Source organism: Oncorhynchus clarkii, unplaced genomic scaffold, assembly GCF_045791955.1.
Source record: "Oncorhynchus clarkii lewisi isolate Uvic-CL-2024 unplaced genomic scaffold, UVic_Ocla_1.0 unplaced_contig_822_pilon_pilon, whole genome shotgun sequence".
NCBI classification, from domain to species: Eukaryota; Metazoa; Chordata; class Actinopteri; order Salmoniformes; family Salmonidae; genus Oncorhynchus; species Oncorhynchus clarkii.
In genome coordinates this window covers 14,538-29,874 of record NW_027259498.1, presented here as the reverse complement: position 1 = coordinate 29,874, position 15,337 = coordinate 14,538, and the positions used below count along the sequence as shown (strand labels likewise).

General features: G+C 44.1%; 1 protein-coding gene across 1 annotated transcript; it reads left to right on the top strand.

Annotated features, from left to right (window-relative positions):
- Nucleotides 1–124: 124 nt before the first annotated feature.
- LOC139400253 (voltage-dependent L-type calcium channel subunit beta-4-like) lies at nt 125–13,417 on the top strand. The gene is made up of 13 exons (XM_071145235.1): nt 125–271; nt 1,353–1,535; nt 1,898–2,020; nt 4,230–4,357; nt 4,957–5,033; nt 5,889–5,908; nt 7,356–7,436; nt 8,971–9,029; nt 9,443–9,552; nt 10,026–10,177; nt 10,624–10,719; nt 12,349–12,534; nt 12,739–13,417. The coding sequence occupies exons 1-13, from the start codon at nt 125–127 to the stop codon at nt 13,012–13,014; spliced, it is 1,638 nt and encodes a 545-aa protein (XP_071001336.1). The 3' UTR covers nt 13,015–13,417.
- The last annotated feature ends 1,920 nt before the right edge of the window (nt 13,418–15,337 follow it).

Sequence of the window (15,337 nt, the reverse complement as noted above, 5' to 3'; positions counted from 1 at the left end):
GTGGTCATGTATAACCAACTGGTGGTCATGTGTAACCAGTGGTCATGTGTAACCAACCGGTGGTAATGTGTAACCAACCGGTGGTCATGTGTAACCAACCAGTGGTCATGTGTAACCAGTGGTCATGTGTAACCAACCGGTGGTCATGTGTAACCAACCAGTGGTCATGTGTAACCAACCGGTGGTCATGTGTAACCAACCGGTGGTAATGTGTAACCAACCGGTGGTCATGTGTAACCAACCGGTGGTCATGTGTAACCAGTGGTCATGTGTAACCAACCGGTGGTCATGTGTAACCAGTGGTCATGTGTAACCAACTGGTGGTCATGTGTAACCAACCGGTGGTCATGTGTAACCAGTGGTCATGTGTAACCAACTGGTGGTCATGTGTAACCAGTGGTCATGTGTAACCAACTGGTGGTCATGTGAAACCAGTGGTAATGTGTAACCAGTGGTCATGTGTAACCAGTGGTCATGTGTAACCAACTGGTGGTCATGTGTAACCAGTGGTCATGTGTAACCAGTGGTCATGTATAACCAACTGGTGGTCATGTGTGGTAATCAAACATCTGGGCAATCAAGTCTCAGGTGGTGCTAGCTCATCACGAGACATGCTCTTCCTGGTACAAAAGTGCCCCCAAGATAATTAAAAATAAACTGCAGTCATCTCAGAATATATTAGTCAGGATTATTCTGAAACTTCCAGCACGTACTCATCTTGACCATTCCCACTTTGAAAGCCTCCGATAGGTCAAAGTGGAGGAGAGAGTCTCTCAGATTAAAGTGAGTCTCGTACATCAGCTTGTCCACAGACCCAACAGTATTGTCCCCAGGTACCTATTTAACTACTTTAACTTAGTCCGGGATAACCATAACTATTCTACTAGAAGGAGTGAAGCTGACGTTCTTTTTAGATGTAATAGTGGTATTAATTAGTGGTATTAAATAGTGGTATTAAATAGTGGTATTAATTAGTGGTATTAAATAGTGGTATTTGTACTCAGCTGCCATTCTTTGAAATAGTCTTCCAAATCATTTGAAACTATAACCTCCATGGGCTGTTTCAAGTTCTCACTGAAAAAAGTCTCAAAAGTGACCTTTCGTATGTGGGTGAGAAGAGTAGAAAATGCTCCCCCCACATTTTTTTTTTTTTAATGAATCAATCAAGTCCAAATCACCTCACCTCTGTTTAGTAAGATAAACTGGATACAGTTATAGAGCATTATGGGTACTGTAGAACATCATCCTACAACCTCCTCCACCTGGTGACGTCCTGGTGATGATGATGCTGGCTGTGTGATCATGGTGACAGCTGCTGTCTTCCTGTCTGTCCCTGTCCTGTTGTATTGCAGGGCTCAGCTGATTCCTACACAAGCAGACCATCGGACTCGGATGTCTCTCTGGAGGAGGAGCGGGAGGTGCCGGGGCAGGTCCAGGGCCAGAGCCCGAGCCAAGGGGCCCCGGGGACCCAGGCCCCGGCCCAGACCCGAGAGCAGAAGGAGCAGCAGGCCACCGTGCAGCTGGAGAGAGCCAAGGTGAGACCCAGAGAGAGAGATACCTCACTAGGTTGTGTTCAGTAAGGATAAAACATTTTTTTTAAGTTTTAAGTGAAATATGAGGGTAGTAGCTGGACTTGTGCAGCAAGAAGACTGTACTATGTAAAGGATGGTAGAAGGGTTATGCCACAATTGGCAAAGAAGCAGATGTAAGGATCTGTTATAGCACCCTTATATTGTATGACATTTGCTTATAAATGATTTGTGAATCATCCATGTAGGCATTATAAAGGGTTTATGAAGGCTTTATTAAGCCTTGTAAGCCATAGATCATTCATGTGAACTGAAGTTCATACTTTGCGGCTCTCTGACTGAATCTTGTCTCTCTCTCTCTCCCAAAGGCTAAAGCCGTGGCCTTTGCTGTGAAGACCAACGTCAGCTACTGTGGAGCATTGGACGAGGACGTGCCGGTGCCAGCAACCGCCATCTCATTCGATGCTAAGGACTTCCTTCACATAAAGGAGGTAATGTTTTTTGTCAGAAGAGGCAAGGTTGAACTTTGGCACACAATCAACCAGATTTTAATAAAATACATTTGTGAAGTACTTTTCAATGTCAAATGATGTAGGTCAGAGTGTGCAGTTTTCGGACTATACCATTGTACCAGACAAGCTAGATTTAGCATAGCAATCAGAATCAACGGAGGCTGCTGAGGGGAGGACGGCTCATAATAATTGCCGGAATGAAACAAATGAAATGGTATAAAACACCTGGAAACCATGTGATTGATGTATTTGATACCATACCTCTCATTTCACTCCAGCCATTATCACAAGCCTGTCCTCCCCAATTAAGGTGCCACCAGCCTCCTGAATTTGATATGTATTTGACGCAGGGCCGTTATCAACCACTATTACAACAGTGTCGTGACTTGACTTTAACATTAATCTGAAGACATTTATCTAATTACCTAACTATGTTTAATTGTTATCCGATTAAATTTGTCATGTAACAATTAACTCATTAGGATCTGGGGCACCACGAGAGCGGTTCTTTAAAGAGTTACCATCTCCCGAATTAAACACTGAAGGTCTTTACCTATCACATCTATAAACTTATTAATCATAACCTCGTATCATATCTTCATTCTGAACAGTCGTAACCTCCATGCATCTGCAAAAACCCCAGCCTTACTTATGATTCAGTACTACACAAATTGGTTAAATTATTTATTTACTAGCTAATTAAATGAGAACTCAGGATAAACATACACACTTTGCATCGGTTATTGACTGGAAACCTAATACGCTCAAAACAGGTCCCTAGCGGAATGACAACAACGTGGCTGCTTGTTACAAAAGAGATGGAGGGAGAGGGGGGGACAGAGACACTTAACATTGGTACTTTCAGAAACTACTCTCATTTACAGTAACCATATACTTTGCACATGACCCGCCGCCCGCTTGATTTGCCGGATCTCTGGTCGACTTGCAAAAGGAGTTGGGCCTTTTTGTGACATGCTTTTAAGGCTCTGATTTTCCAAAAGGGTTCCAACAAGTCTACTGTTGTTCTTCTTTGTAGTTGTCTGGTATCCGGTGACTTGCCGTGCAGTCCTGCACAGAACTACACAGTTTATTTTCCTTACATTCGATATTGAAGATGCTTCTTTGAAGATAGTCTAGCCAGCCATGTCGATGGTTCCCATTGGGGTGATGAGAGTAGCATAATACGATGGTTTGAGCAGAGTAGTATAATGGTCCTACTTAAATTCGCTTTCGAAGATACTTTACTTAGGACAGCTAATCAGCCGTACCAGTGATTGTCCAGGAGGTGACTATCGTCTCTACCTCGTGTTGATAGTCACAGTTCAAACCACTTTAAACGTAAAGCTGCAGCTTGACGCTTTTCTGGTCTATTATGTTCATTTATATAGTTTGTTGCAAAAGGGGTGGTTCCGTCATGCTGACCCGCTCTCACTCTGGGGCATTACTTGTCATTTGTGCAAAGTTGTGTAAAACAATGATCTCATATAGCTTCTCGAATCACATCCCTCTCTTAACAAAAACACGTATCATTTTTTATATTACATGCACAACATGGAAACTTCATACATGTCGTGGGTTTACTTTCCAAGTTACAGTAACATTTAACATTTTTTAATGACATCACAAAATAACAAACAAAATGACATTAGTGTTCTATATATCACCTCTGACCATTCCCCACGTTCTATGTTAGAAAGTAGTTGCTTTTGAACATGTTAGAGTTTCAGCGGGAAAAAGGTCTGTTGAGACAAAGCACAACACTATGGTGAATTTGGAGAGGGAGACCTAAATCTTTACAACAGGACTTGAATTGTTAATCCCGTTCTAGTTCTTTCCTCCCGCCCACTGCGGATGAGAGGGGGTCTGACCTATTTGGATTCTCGTGGACAGTCATGACAACAGCAAGGCATATACACTGAATTTAGTACCTGTGTTCTGAAACACACTCACTGTCTGTTCAAACTAGATAAAACTGCTTATTTCCTTATGTTCATGTCATTTTGGCTGCGTTTAGATAGGCAGCCCAATTCTGATCTTTTCTTACACTAATTGGTCTTTTGACCAATCACATCAGATCTTTCACATCAGATCTTTTTCAGAACTGATCGGATTGGTCAAAAGACAAATGAGGACTGCCTGTTTAAACGTACTGAAACTGATTTTTCAACCACACCCCCAACCCATCCAGAAGTTCAACAACGACTGGTGGATCGGCCGGCTGGTCAAGGAGGGCTGTGAGATCGGCTTCATCCCCAGTCCCCTAAAGCTAGAGAACATCCGCATCCAGCAGGAACAGAAGAGAGGGCGAGTCCAAGGGTAAGGCAGCCCATCACCAGTCCTCTCTCGCTCAGTCAGAGACCTTGTTACCCAGGGAAGGGGGTTAGGAAGGGGCCAGCAGTGCTATGTTTAGTTTAGCAAAACTGATTCGGGTTACGACAAATGAGTCAAATTAGTACAACTCATTTGGTTATAAATGTGCTTATGATGTGTTATAAAGAGGGTACTCATAGGAAGTGTTACAGATCATTATGAATAATTACATTTCTCTCCATCCATATCCACAATAGAACAACCTAAATATTTCTAAGGTCTATGACCTTAATAATCAGTAATGCTTTGGTTCTTCTAGCGACCTAGCTGCTCTGTCTGTTTAATCGCTCTGGAAGCTCCCGTCACCAGTGGTTTGTCTCGTGTGCGTACTAGCCTTCAGAGCCATTCGCGGCACTAGGCCTGTTCAGTTTTAACACTAATTCAGCGTAATGAGAGGACTAGACTTGGGATGAGTTGAGAGGCTCACCTCGAGTCCTTCGTTCACCCTATAAGGCCTGGATTCTGCATTTAGAACCCTGTCGCCGTTCGCCACATTAATTCTGTGATTCTTGTGTTTCTTTTTATCTCCCTCTTGTCTTTTCCAGTAAGTCTGGAGGCAATTCTTCCTCAAGTGTAGAGGATGAGGTGTCCGCCTCGATCAGACCCCTTATCTCCTCTGCAGGTGAGAGCCTCTTAGACATGATGGGGGGACGTTGTCCGCCCCTACTGGCCCTCCGCTAGGTTAGAGAAGAACTAGACAACTTTGTCAAGGCAACATGAGACGTAGAACAAGGATTGCTTAGTGTTTAAGCCTTCCCATGTCTCTCCATAGAACCTAAGATAAATGATTCCCAGCGGGCAAAACTGGTTGCAACAACATCGTTGTGACGTCTTTTTGTGACATCATGGTCAAGTTGTATTATGGCTGTAAAAGGACGTTTTTCTGGATGTCTTTTTAGCAATCGGAGAAAGACGTCTTTAACTGGTTGTAATCTGAACAGATACCAACCAAAGTATGAAAGTTTACAACCAGAATATGATGTCAATTTAACATTGGTTGTAATCCAGTTATCAGACTTCTCAACAACAACAAAACCAGTTTACAACCAGAATATGATGCCATTATAACATCCCATACCAACTTTTGCCTGCTGGGTTGTGGATCCATAGAGTGTATATATATAGTGTATTCTCCCATCCTCTTCCTCCAGTTGAGGACTGCAGGCGCTCTGAGACTTGGCTTACCACAGGGTGAACCCATCGACAAGACTTTGACCCCCCCTGAACTTCAGTCATGTGACTTTGTGAATATGCCTCATAGGATATTAGGATCATGTTTATATGTTTGATGATGAATCTAAAGGGTATATGTTTATTTCGTGTGTCAGTTATAAACCTCGGTTGAAAATGTATTTCCTGTAAATCACATTCTGATCATCGCAGGATCATCAGGTCTCTGACCTGACAAGTTATGGTGACTTATGATACAGTACAATACTACAAGACATTGACAATTCTGTTTTGTTTTACTTCACAGGAAAGCAGAAACAAAAAGTGGTAAGTGGGTGATGGTAAAACCAAACTGTCTCCATCAACTATAGCTGTCTACATTACAATAGTACAGTGCACATCCTACATCTCATCTAACATCCCATCTAACATCCCATCTAACATCCCTTCTAACATCCCTTCTAACATCCCTTCCCATCTAACATCCCTTCTAACATCCCTTCTAACATCCCATCTAACATCCCATCTAACATCCCTTCTAACATCCCTTCTAACATCCCTTCCCATCTAACATCCCATCTAACATCCCTTTTAACATCCCATCTAACATCCCTTCCCATCTAACTTCCCATCTAACATCCCATCTAACATCCCTTCCCATCTAACTTCCCATCTAACATCCCATCTAACATCCCTTTTAACATCCCTTCTAACATCCCTTCCCATCTAACTTCCCATCTAACATCCCATCTAACATCCCTTCCCATCTAACTTCCCATCTAACATCCCATCTAACATCCCATCTAACATCCCTTCCCATCTAACTTCCCATCTAACATCCCATCTAACATCCCTTCCCATCTAACTTCCCATCTAACATCCCATCTAACATCCCTTCCCATCTAACTTCCCATCTAACATCCCATCTAACATCCCTTCCCATCTAACTTCCCATCTAACATCCCATCTAACATCCCTTCCCATCTAACTTCCCATCTAACATCCCATCTAACATCCCTTCCCATCTAACTTCCCATCTAACATCCCATCTAACATCCCTTCCCATCTAACTTCCCATCTAACATCCCATCTAACATCCCTTCCCATCTAACTTCCCATCTAACATCCCTTCTAACATCCCATCTAACATCCCTTCCCATCTAACTTCCCATCTAACTTCCCATCTAACTTCCCATCTAACATCCCATCTAACATCCCTTCCCATCTAACATCCCATCTAACATCCCATCTAACATCCCATCTAACATCCCATCTAACATCCCATCTAACATCCCATCTAACATCCCTTCCCATCTAACATCCCATCTAACATCCCTTCCCATCTAACATCCCATCTAACATCCCATCTAACATCCCATCTAACATCCCATCTAACATCCCATCTAACATCCCATCTAACATCCCTTCCCATCTAACATCCCTTCTAACATCCCATCTAACATCCCACTCACTGACTTGCCTAGTTAAATAAAGGTAAAGAAAAAAACAACATTTGAAATAGATTTGAGTCAGATTGTGCTGTCCCAATGATCCATACATCCCATACTGTGGTGTGCATCGATCCCATTTTATTACTGTGGGAAAATCTCAATTGCATTTCCTTGACTCCTTGCGTCCTCTCTCCTCATCTCATTCTCAAAACCCATTGGATGAGAAGGTAAAAGGTCCCTCCCCTCTGACTTCTCATCCAATGGGTTTTGAGTAGAGGCCCCCTCCCCCCTGCTCCACTGATTCCTTTGTTACTTTGTTACAGACTGAACACGTCCCCCCTTACGACGTGGTGCCATCCATGAGGCCTGTGGTGCTGGTGGGGCCCTCCCTCAAGGGCTATGAGGTAAGCAGCAGCAGCGGCGGCCATCGAGTCACATGATCATCCTCTGACTCCTCCCACGGGGCCCATCCTAGAGCTCCATTGGTGGAATGACATTAACAGTGCATTATGTTAAATTATTGTTGTTGCGGCTGTCATGATCACATCTCATTGAGAAAAGATCTCCTCATGGCTGGATGATGTTTCTATTGACTTCATGTTTATAATCATTCATGTTTATATGCACGCAATGTTTTTCTAATATTGTGTTGACACAGGCCTGTTAGAGCTCTACTAGAGTCTATATTTAGACTGCTGAGTGAGGTGCTTTGTTGATGTTTTTTCTAGTCATTCTCAGAACACCATAGTACAGGGAGTTTCTTTCCTCTCGCTCTTTCTCTCCCTCTCTCTCTTTCTCTCCTTGCATGGAGGGTACACAATCAGTTGCCTCATCCCACAGTGTGCTCTGTTGCCACGGTAACAACCTTCTGGGTGCAAATGCTCAGCATCAGAAGTAGAGTAACGTTTGAAATTAGAAGGAGAGGAGAAGAGGAGAGAGGAGGGATGAAGGAGAAGAGAGGGAGAGAAGAGAGAAGAGAGAGGAGAGATAGAGAAGAGAGAGGCGAGAGGAAAGAGAAGAGAGAGTAGAAAGGAGAACCCCTGAAAGCAGCATCACTGTGTGTCTAGACTAGACTGCTGTTAAACCAGCCACTAAAGGATCTTTGTATAGGCCACCATCCTTACTGGCAGGCCTCTGACCAGTTCCATGATACCATCTAACTTCAGTCATTTCAGGAGATCCATTTTAGGCTGAAATTAGTCTATTGTTGACTATGAGGATTGTCCTTTGCATTTCAGTAACATAATATGAATCTATCTAGTGAGTTGACTGATAGTGATTTGCCTAGTTAAATAAAAAATGTAATATCATGGAATTGACCCCAAATCCTGCTTCACTATTGCACTCATCCAGTAGAAGTTGTAGTTGTTTAGTATCAGGGTAGAACTCTATTAAATGAAATAGCATGTTTGATATGATTTTCAGTATCCCCCTGTCAAATGACTGAATATCAGAACTACTAGAAGAGAATTGTTAGAATGATAAATGGTTTGTTGCACGTAGGCTGTCGTCATGGGACATCTTAGCACCATGTTTTCCCAGGAAGTTTGCTTGATGTCATGGCTGTTAGAGTTAAATGTTCTCTTTTTTAACCATACTCTCTTTCTCCCTCTCTCTCTCTCTTTGTCTCCCTCTCTCTCTGTCTCTCTCTCTTTCTCCCTCTCTCTCTCTTTTCTCTCTCTCTGTCTCTCTCTCTCTTCTCCCTCTCTTTCTGTCTCCCTCTCTCTCTCTGTCTCTCTCTCCCTCTCTCTCTCTCTCTCTCTCTCTTTCTCTCTCTGGCTCTCTCTCTGTCTCACTTTGTCTCCTCTCTGTCTCTCTCTCTCTGTCTCTCTCACTCTCTCTCTGTCTCTCTCTCTCTGTCTCACTCTCGTTCTCACTCTCTCCCAATCTCTCTCTCTCTCCACTATTTCCCCTCTTTTGGCTTCTCTTTCTCCACAGGTGACGGATATGATGCAGAAAGCACTCTTTGACTTCCTCAAGCATAGATTTGACGGCAGGTAAAATGAAAGCGTGCTCTTCCTTCCTTCTTTATTTTTTTATTTTGTCTGTTTATTTTTAAACTCGGTTCCACTCAAATGAGTGGACTTATGAAGCCCTTCGAGATAGATTGGCCTCGAAATTCACATGGAATAGAGCTTCAGTAAAGGAGTGTCTGTCTGCAAAATAAGGTTTACAGTATTTATCCACTGAATGCGGCAGGGTAGCCTAGTGGTTAGAGCGTTGGACTAGTAACCGAAAGGTTGCAAGTTCAAATCCCCGAGCTGAGAAGGTTGTTCTGCCCCTGAACAGGCAGTTAACCCACTGTTCCTAGGCTGTCATTGAAAATTAACTGACTTGCCTAGTTAAATGAAGGTAAAAAAAAAATATAAAAAAAAAAGCCTAAATTGGTGTCTTTGTTTGACCATTTCAGGATATCTATCACACGAGTCACAGCAGATATATCATTAGCCAAGAGGTCTGTTCTGAATAACCCCAGCAAGCGGGCCATCATCGAGAGATCAAACACCAGGTCCAGTTTAGGTATGTACCTCCAAAATGTATCTATTTTACTGTAGGAGTCTTTTGAGTTTTCCTTGTGTATCGAAGACGGTTGCCTACTCTCCTCTGTAGCTAGACCCGGCTAAAGACGAATGATTTAGCTTGATTGAGCTTACCTCCCACAATGGAATCAATGGAATAGTCCCAAAAGTGCAAACTCCGCCCATCTGGCTCTCCAGACAGGCTCAATCAAATGCTCAACGTATTCATTGGCTTACGTTTCAGTGTCCATACTAGACATACTAGACACCACTTGAATGAATCAATGTATTGGGAATGCAATGAAGGAATGGGAGTCAGTGTGTACCATTTGTTTACGTATATATAGTGTACTAGGCTGACTGTTTTCAGTGTGTAGGATTCTTGTACGGTGATGCCGAAGTAAAATGTCCATCCTGAATGGACAATGAAGTTGTATTCTAAAGTCTTGTGTTGTTTCCATCCTGTTCTCCAAGCGGAGGTGCAGAGTGAGATAGAGAGGATCTTTGAGCTGGCCAGGTCCCTACAGCTGGTGATCCTGGACGCAGACACCATCAATCACCCAGCCCAGCTGCTCAAGACCTCGTTGGCTCCCATCATCGTCCATGTCAAGGTCTCCTCGCCCAAGGTAGGGACTGGAGGGTCATGTGATTTGAAACACACCCATGTCTACTATAGGTAATGATATGACCAGGAAGCAGACACATCATCTAAAACAACTCACAGAACCGTCAACATTGTCAATTATACAGTACGCTATAACCTACTGAGCCACTGGGACCTTTTGAAAATGAATGTCAACATGCTTAGACTCTGATTGGTTTATCAGTGGAGGGCTTTTAGAGTTATACATGTGTATTGTTATCAGACAAATACACTTTAATCTATCTAATGGATTATTAATTTATTTTAAATGATTCTATTTGACCGGTTTGCCTGGTTAAAGATGTGAAAAGCAGTGTTCCCGTAAAAAATGTGTGTAGATATAACATTATTAGTTAGAAAAGAGCAGGACCATTTGAACAGAGGTCTGACACTATCTAACACATATATAAATGTCTTCCCACCGTCTAGGTTCTGCAGAGGCTGGTCAAGTCCAGAGGGAAGTCTCAGAGCAAGCATCTGAACGTACAGCTGGTGGCAGCTGACAAACTGGCCCAGTGTCCTCCGGTGAGTGACTCTCTAACAGCATGTTGTATCTTTAATCTACACCACCCAGCATACTGACTCTTTAATCTACACCACCCAGCATACTGTCTCTTTAATCTACACCACCCATCATACTGTCTCTTTAATCTACACCACCCAGCATACTGTCTCTTTAATCTACACCACCCAGCATACTGTCTCTTTAATCTACACCACCCAGCATACTGTCTCTTTAATCTACACCACCCAGCATACTGTCTCTTTAATCTACACCACCCAGCATACTGTCTCTTTAATCTACACCACCCAGCATACTGTCTCTTTAATCTACACCACCCAGCATACTGTCTCTTTAATCTACACCACCCAGCATACTGTCTCTTTAATCTACACCACCCAGCATACTGTCTCTTTAATCTACACCACCCAGCATACTGTCTCTTTAATCTACACCACCCAGCATACTGTCTCTTTAATCTACACCACCCAGCATACTGTCTCTTTAATCTACACCACCCAGCATACTGTCTCTTTAATCTACACCACCCAGCATACTGTCTCTTTAATCTACACCACCCAGCATACTGTCTCTTTAATCTACACCACCCAGCATACTGTCTCTTTAATCTACACCACCCAGCATACTGTCTCTTTAATCTACACCACCCATCATACTGTCTCTTTAATCTACACCACCCAGCATACTGTCTCTTTAATCTACACAACCCAGCATACTGTCTCTTTAATCTACACAACCCAGCATATTGTATCTTTAACCTACACCACCCATCATACTGTCTCTTTAATCTACACCACCCAGCATACTGTCTCTTTAATCTACACCACCCAGCATACTGTCTCTTTAATCTACACCACCCAGCATACTGTCTCTTTAATCTACACCACCCATTGCTCCTTTTCAAGGTGTCTTCTTTCTACATGAACCTCCAACAATGTCTCCCTGGGATTGCTTGAGGTTGATTCAAGACAGGGCCATTAAAAAGGTCTATTAACAATCAAGTGACAAAATGACAATATTCAGTTTGTGTGACTGACCGGGGTTTGAACCCAGGTTTTCTGTGAAGTACCAAACAGCCTAGGCATTCGTTTAGGGAGCTAACAAGTCAGCTCAGCTCTAATGCCACGTTACTCATCATGCGAGCCTGTTTCACTCCCTCTCTCACTCCCTCTCCATCTCCATCTTTCTCTCACTCCCTCCCTCTCTCACTCCCTCTCCATCTCCCACTCTCACTCCCTCTCCCTCTCGCCCTCTCTCTCTCACTCCCTCTCCCTCTCGCCCTCTCTCACTCACTCCCTCTCCATCTCCCTCTCTCACTCACTCCCTCTCCATCTCCCTCTCACTCACTCCCTCTCCATCTCCCTCTCTCACTCCCTCTCCATCTCCCACTCTCACTCCCGCTCCATCTCCATCTTTCACTCCCTCTCTCACTCCATCTCCCTCTCTCTCTCACTCCCTCTCCATCTCCCTCTCTCACTCACTCCCTCTCCATCTCCCTCTCTCACTCCCTCTCCATCTCCCACTCTCACTCCATCTCCCTCTTTCACTCCCTCTCTCCCCTCTCTCTCTGTCCCTCTCTCTCACTCACTCGCCCTCTCTCACTCTCTCCCTCTCTTCACCCCCTCTAACAGGAGATGTTTGACATCATCCTGGATGAGAACCAGTTGGAGGATGCGTGTGAACACTTGGCTGAGTATCTGGAGGCCTACTGGAAGGCCACACACACCTCCATGGCCACGCCGCTCAACCCCCTGCTGGGACGCAACCTGGGCCCCACCGCCCTCACTCCTTACCCCACCACCATCTCTGGACTGCAGGTTGGTCATCAACAGATAGCTACAGCGCTATGGGGTTAAAGCGACATTACACTCCAAAATCAAAGTTTGTCCAAAAATGTTGAGTTTGGAGTGTGATGTACCTTTAAGGGGAGACAGTTAATTGTCATAAGTTAGATGAGTTGATTAGTGCCCAGTGTAACATACAGAAATGTAACAAAAAGGGGTTGTTTGTGTGTGTATGAGGTGAACCAGCAGACTCAAAGAATAAGACAACACAGCAACCACACGGGAGACCACTCCACGCCCAACGAGCGTCGCAACCTAATGACCGCCGACGAAAACTACCACAACGAGCGGGCGCACAAGGGACGCAACCGCATGTCGTCGGGCTCACAGCACAGCCGAGACCAAGACCCGTACCACCAGGACTACCAGGACCCCTACCAAGACTCCTACAAGCCGCACCGCAACCGCTCCTCCCCGGGCAGCTACAGCCACGACTCCCGGCACAGGCTTTGAGCCCGAATGACGTCCCAGCTTCACAACCCTTATAGGCCTCAAGTCAACTCTCTGGTGGCAACAGAGTCAAAATGGTTCCCGTTCAAAATATTGTGTCCAATTCTGTTGTTTTCGATTATTTGTTTTACTTCAGGCGTTAGATGAGGAGTAGTCCCGCCCTCCTGAACAAAACCTCCAATCACCTCTCATTCCCATTCTGTCTCTCAGTCTTGCCTTGGCACTGGCAGGGACCCCTGTTAAGCAATGTGGTCAGGATGAGGAAGAAGGACATGATGCTAATGCTACATAACTGAGTTAATACAACTCATATGACTGAGTTGCTTTTCCTCACAAGGGGACTTTCCTAGTTCCTGTGTTCCCCACACAAAGAGATGGGTGGAAGAGGAAAGTAATATGATATTGAGATTTGGACTTTGCTAAGCTAAAGCTAAGCTATTTTAGCTAGCATGGTTAGATTGTGGGTACATACCCACAACCCACCCCCCCCCCCCCCGTGAGTCGCCATAGCAAGTGGTGGAGTCACTGCTGAAAGTCCCCAGACCGTTCAGTTGTTTGCATGCTGACTGAGAGGGTTTCGCTAGTATCGTCAATATATTCACTTACAGTACATGTCTGTTGTCATGGGGAGTTGTATACGTAGACCTGCCCCACCATGACTGGCAGTGGTATTTTTCCAGACCTTTACTGATTCCTGAGAGGAGCATGTGGAGTATTTGGTTGTTTTGTTAACAAGTGCTTTCACATGTCAGATACTGTATGTGCCATTTGAACACCTGTCTAGCTTGGCCTTTCTTCGGCAACAGTCGATACTTTGCATATCTCAGTATTTTTCGCTGCTCTGATTCGGTTGTGTCAGAGACTCATAGAGGTATTATAACAAGAAGCAGGGGTGTCAAACAATCAGAGTTCGCCTCATCTCTGGCCAGCCTTGTGATTGGTTGACCGTCCATGCTGCTTCCTGTGTTTCTCTCTGGCCAGCCTCGTGATTGGTTGACCGTCCATGCTACTTCCTGTGTTTCTCTCTGGCCAGCCTCGTGATTGGATGACCGTCCATGCTGCTCCACTAACGTTGGATTGTGTCTTCCCAGGGTCCTTTGCATCATGATCATTGATTCTCTGTGTAGCTGGCATGTTTTCCCTGACTTGAAAAAGTAATGCTCCCTTTGGTAGTAATATCCCTGTGTAAAATAGAGGGTGTGTAAGGAGGGAGAGCACACATTGGTGCAAAATAGGTGCAGTCTAATTACTTGAGAGTGGGTTATCTGAACTTTTTGGGGGTATTTAAATAGATGAACATGGAAATGAAAGAAATTAATTTGGTTAGTTTATTTCTAGCAACAATTTTTCTTCAGTAATTGTGGGTTTTTGGAGTTTTTGTTGAGATGAGAAGCATGCAGTTGTACCCAAGGGGGTTCGGTGACTAGTTGCATTGGCTCGCCGATCCAATGCCTAGGCTTTAGTTTAGTGGGCAAATAGACACTTCTGGCGTGCAGGAGGCCCGGGTTCGAACCCGGTCGGTCACAGAGACACAACCACCCTCCAGGACCAGGGTTTTCCCTGCGGTGGATAGGTCATCTAAACTGGAGCTTTGACCATGATGGAGATGGTGGTCCCTCCCTGTGCATCCTGGGAGAGTGAGTTCTTGGGGCAGCGTATTCTGAGACATTGTTAGAGAGATGTGCAGAGTTAACTTGTTATAGCTGTCTTTTAGTGTAATTCCCTCCAATAGAGTCGAGGTACTGTAGTGACATTTGTAGCACCCGCAGCAGGTGGTGCCTTAACATTCTAGAGCCAGTTGATTTCCTTGCTCATATCTATGTCTCTTATGCTAGTTTGTTCACTGACTGAAAACAATAGACTGCAAAACGAAGAAGAAAAAAAAGAATACAAGTACATCTGCTGTTGTTTATGAGCATGCTTCTCTGTCATATTGGGATTCAGGCCAAAGGGAGTGTTGGCTGATTGAATGGGGAGTTATTCACTGTTCATTAAAAACCAGAACCAAGAACCAGAACTAAGATTCAGCTCTGTTGCTTGAGACAATCAGAGGGATTTTCTAGCCCATTGACCTCTGTCCCACCAGAGTCCCAGACCAGTCTGTGAGGGTTTGGTAACTTAAGGTCGGGTTACTGCTACTGGGTGTAGCATGTCTTAGCCCTTTTTGAAACATTGGGGGATCTCCTTTTCTATTAACAATTAATTAACTGAATTCCAATAGATTTTCTGAATTGACTGGAAATGAAAATGGACCTCTCTCTTTTTCCTATGAATGCCCTGGAAAGAAAACATTTGTTCTTTGAATGGTGTAGATATAATTTCTAAA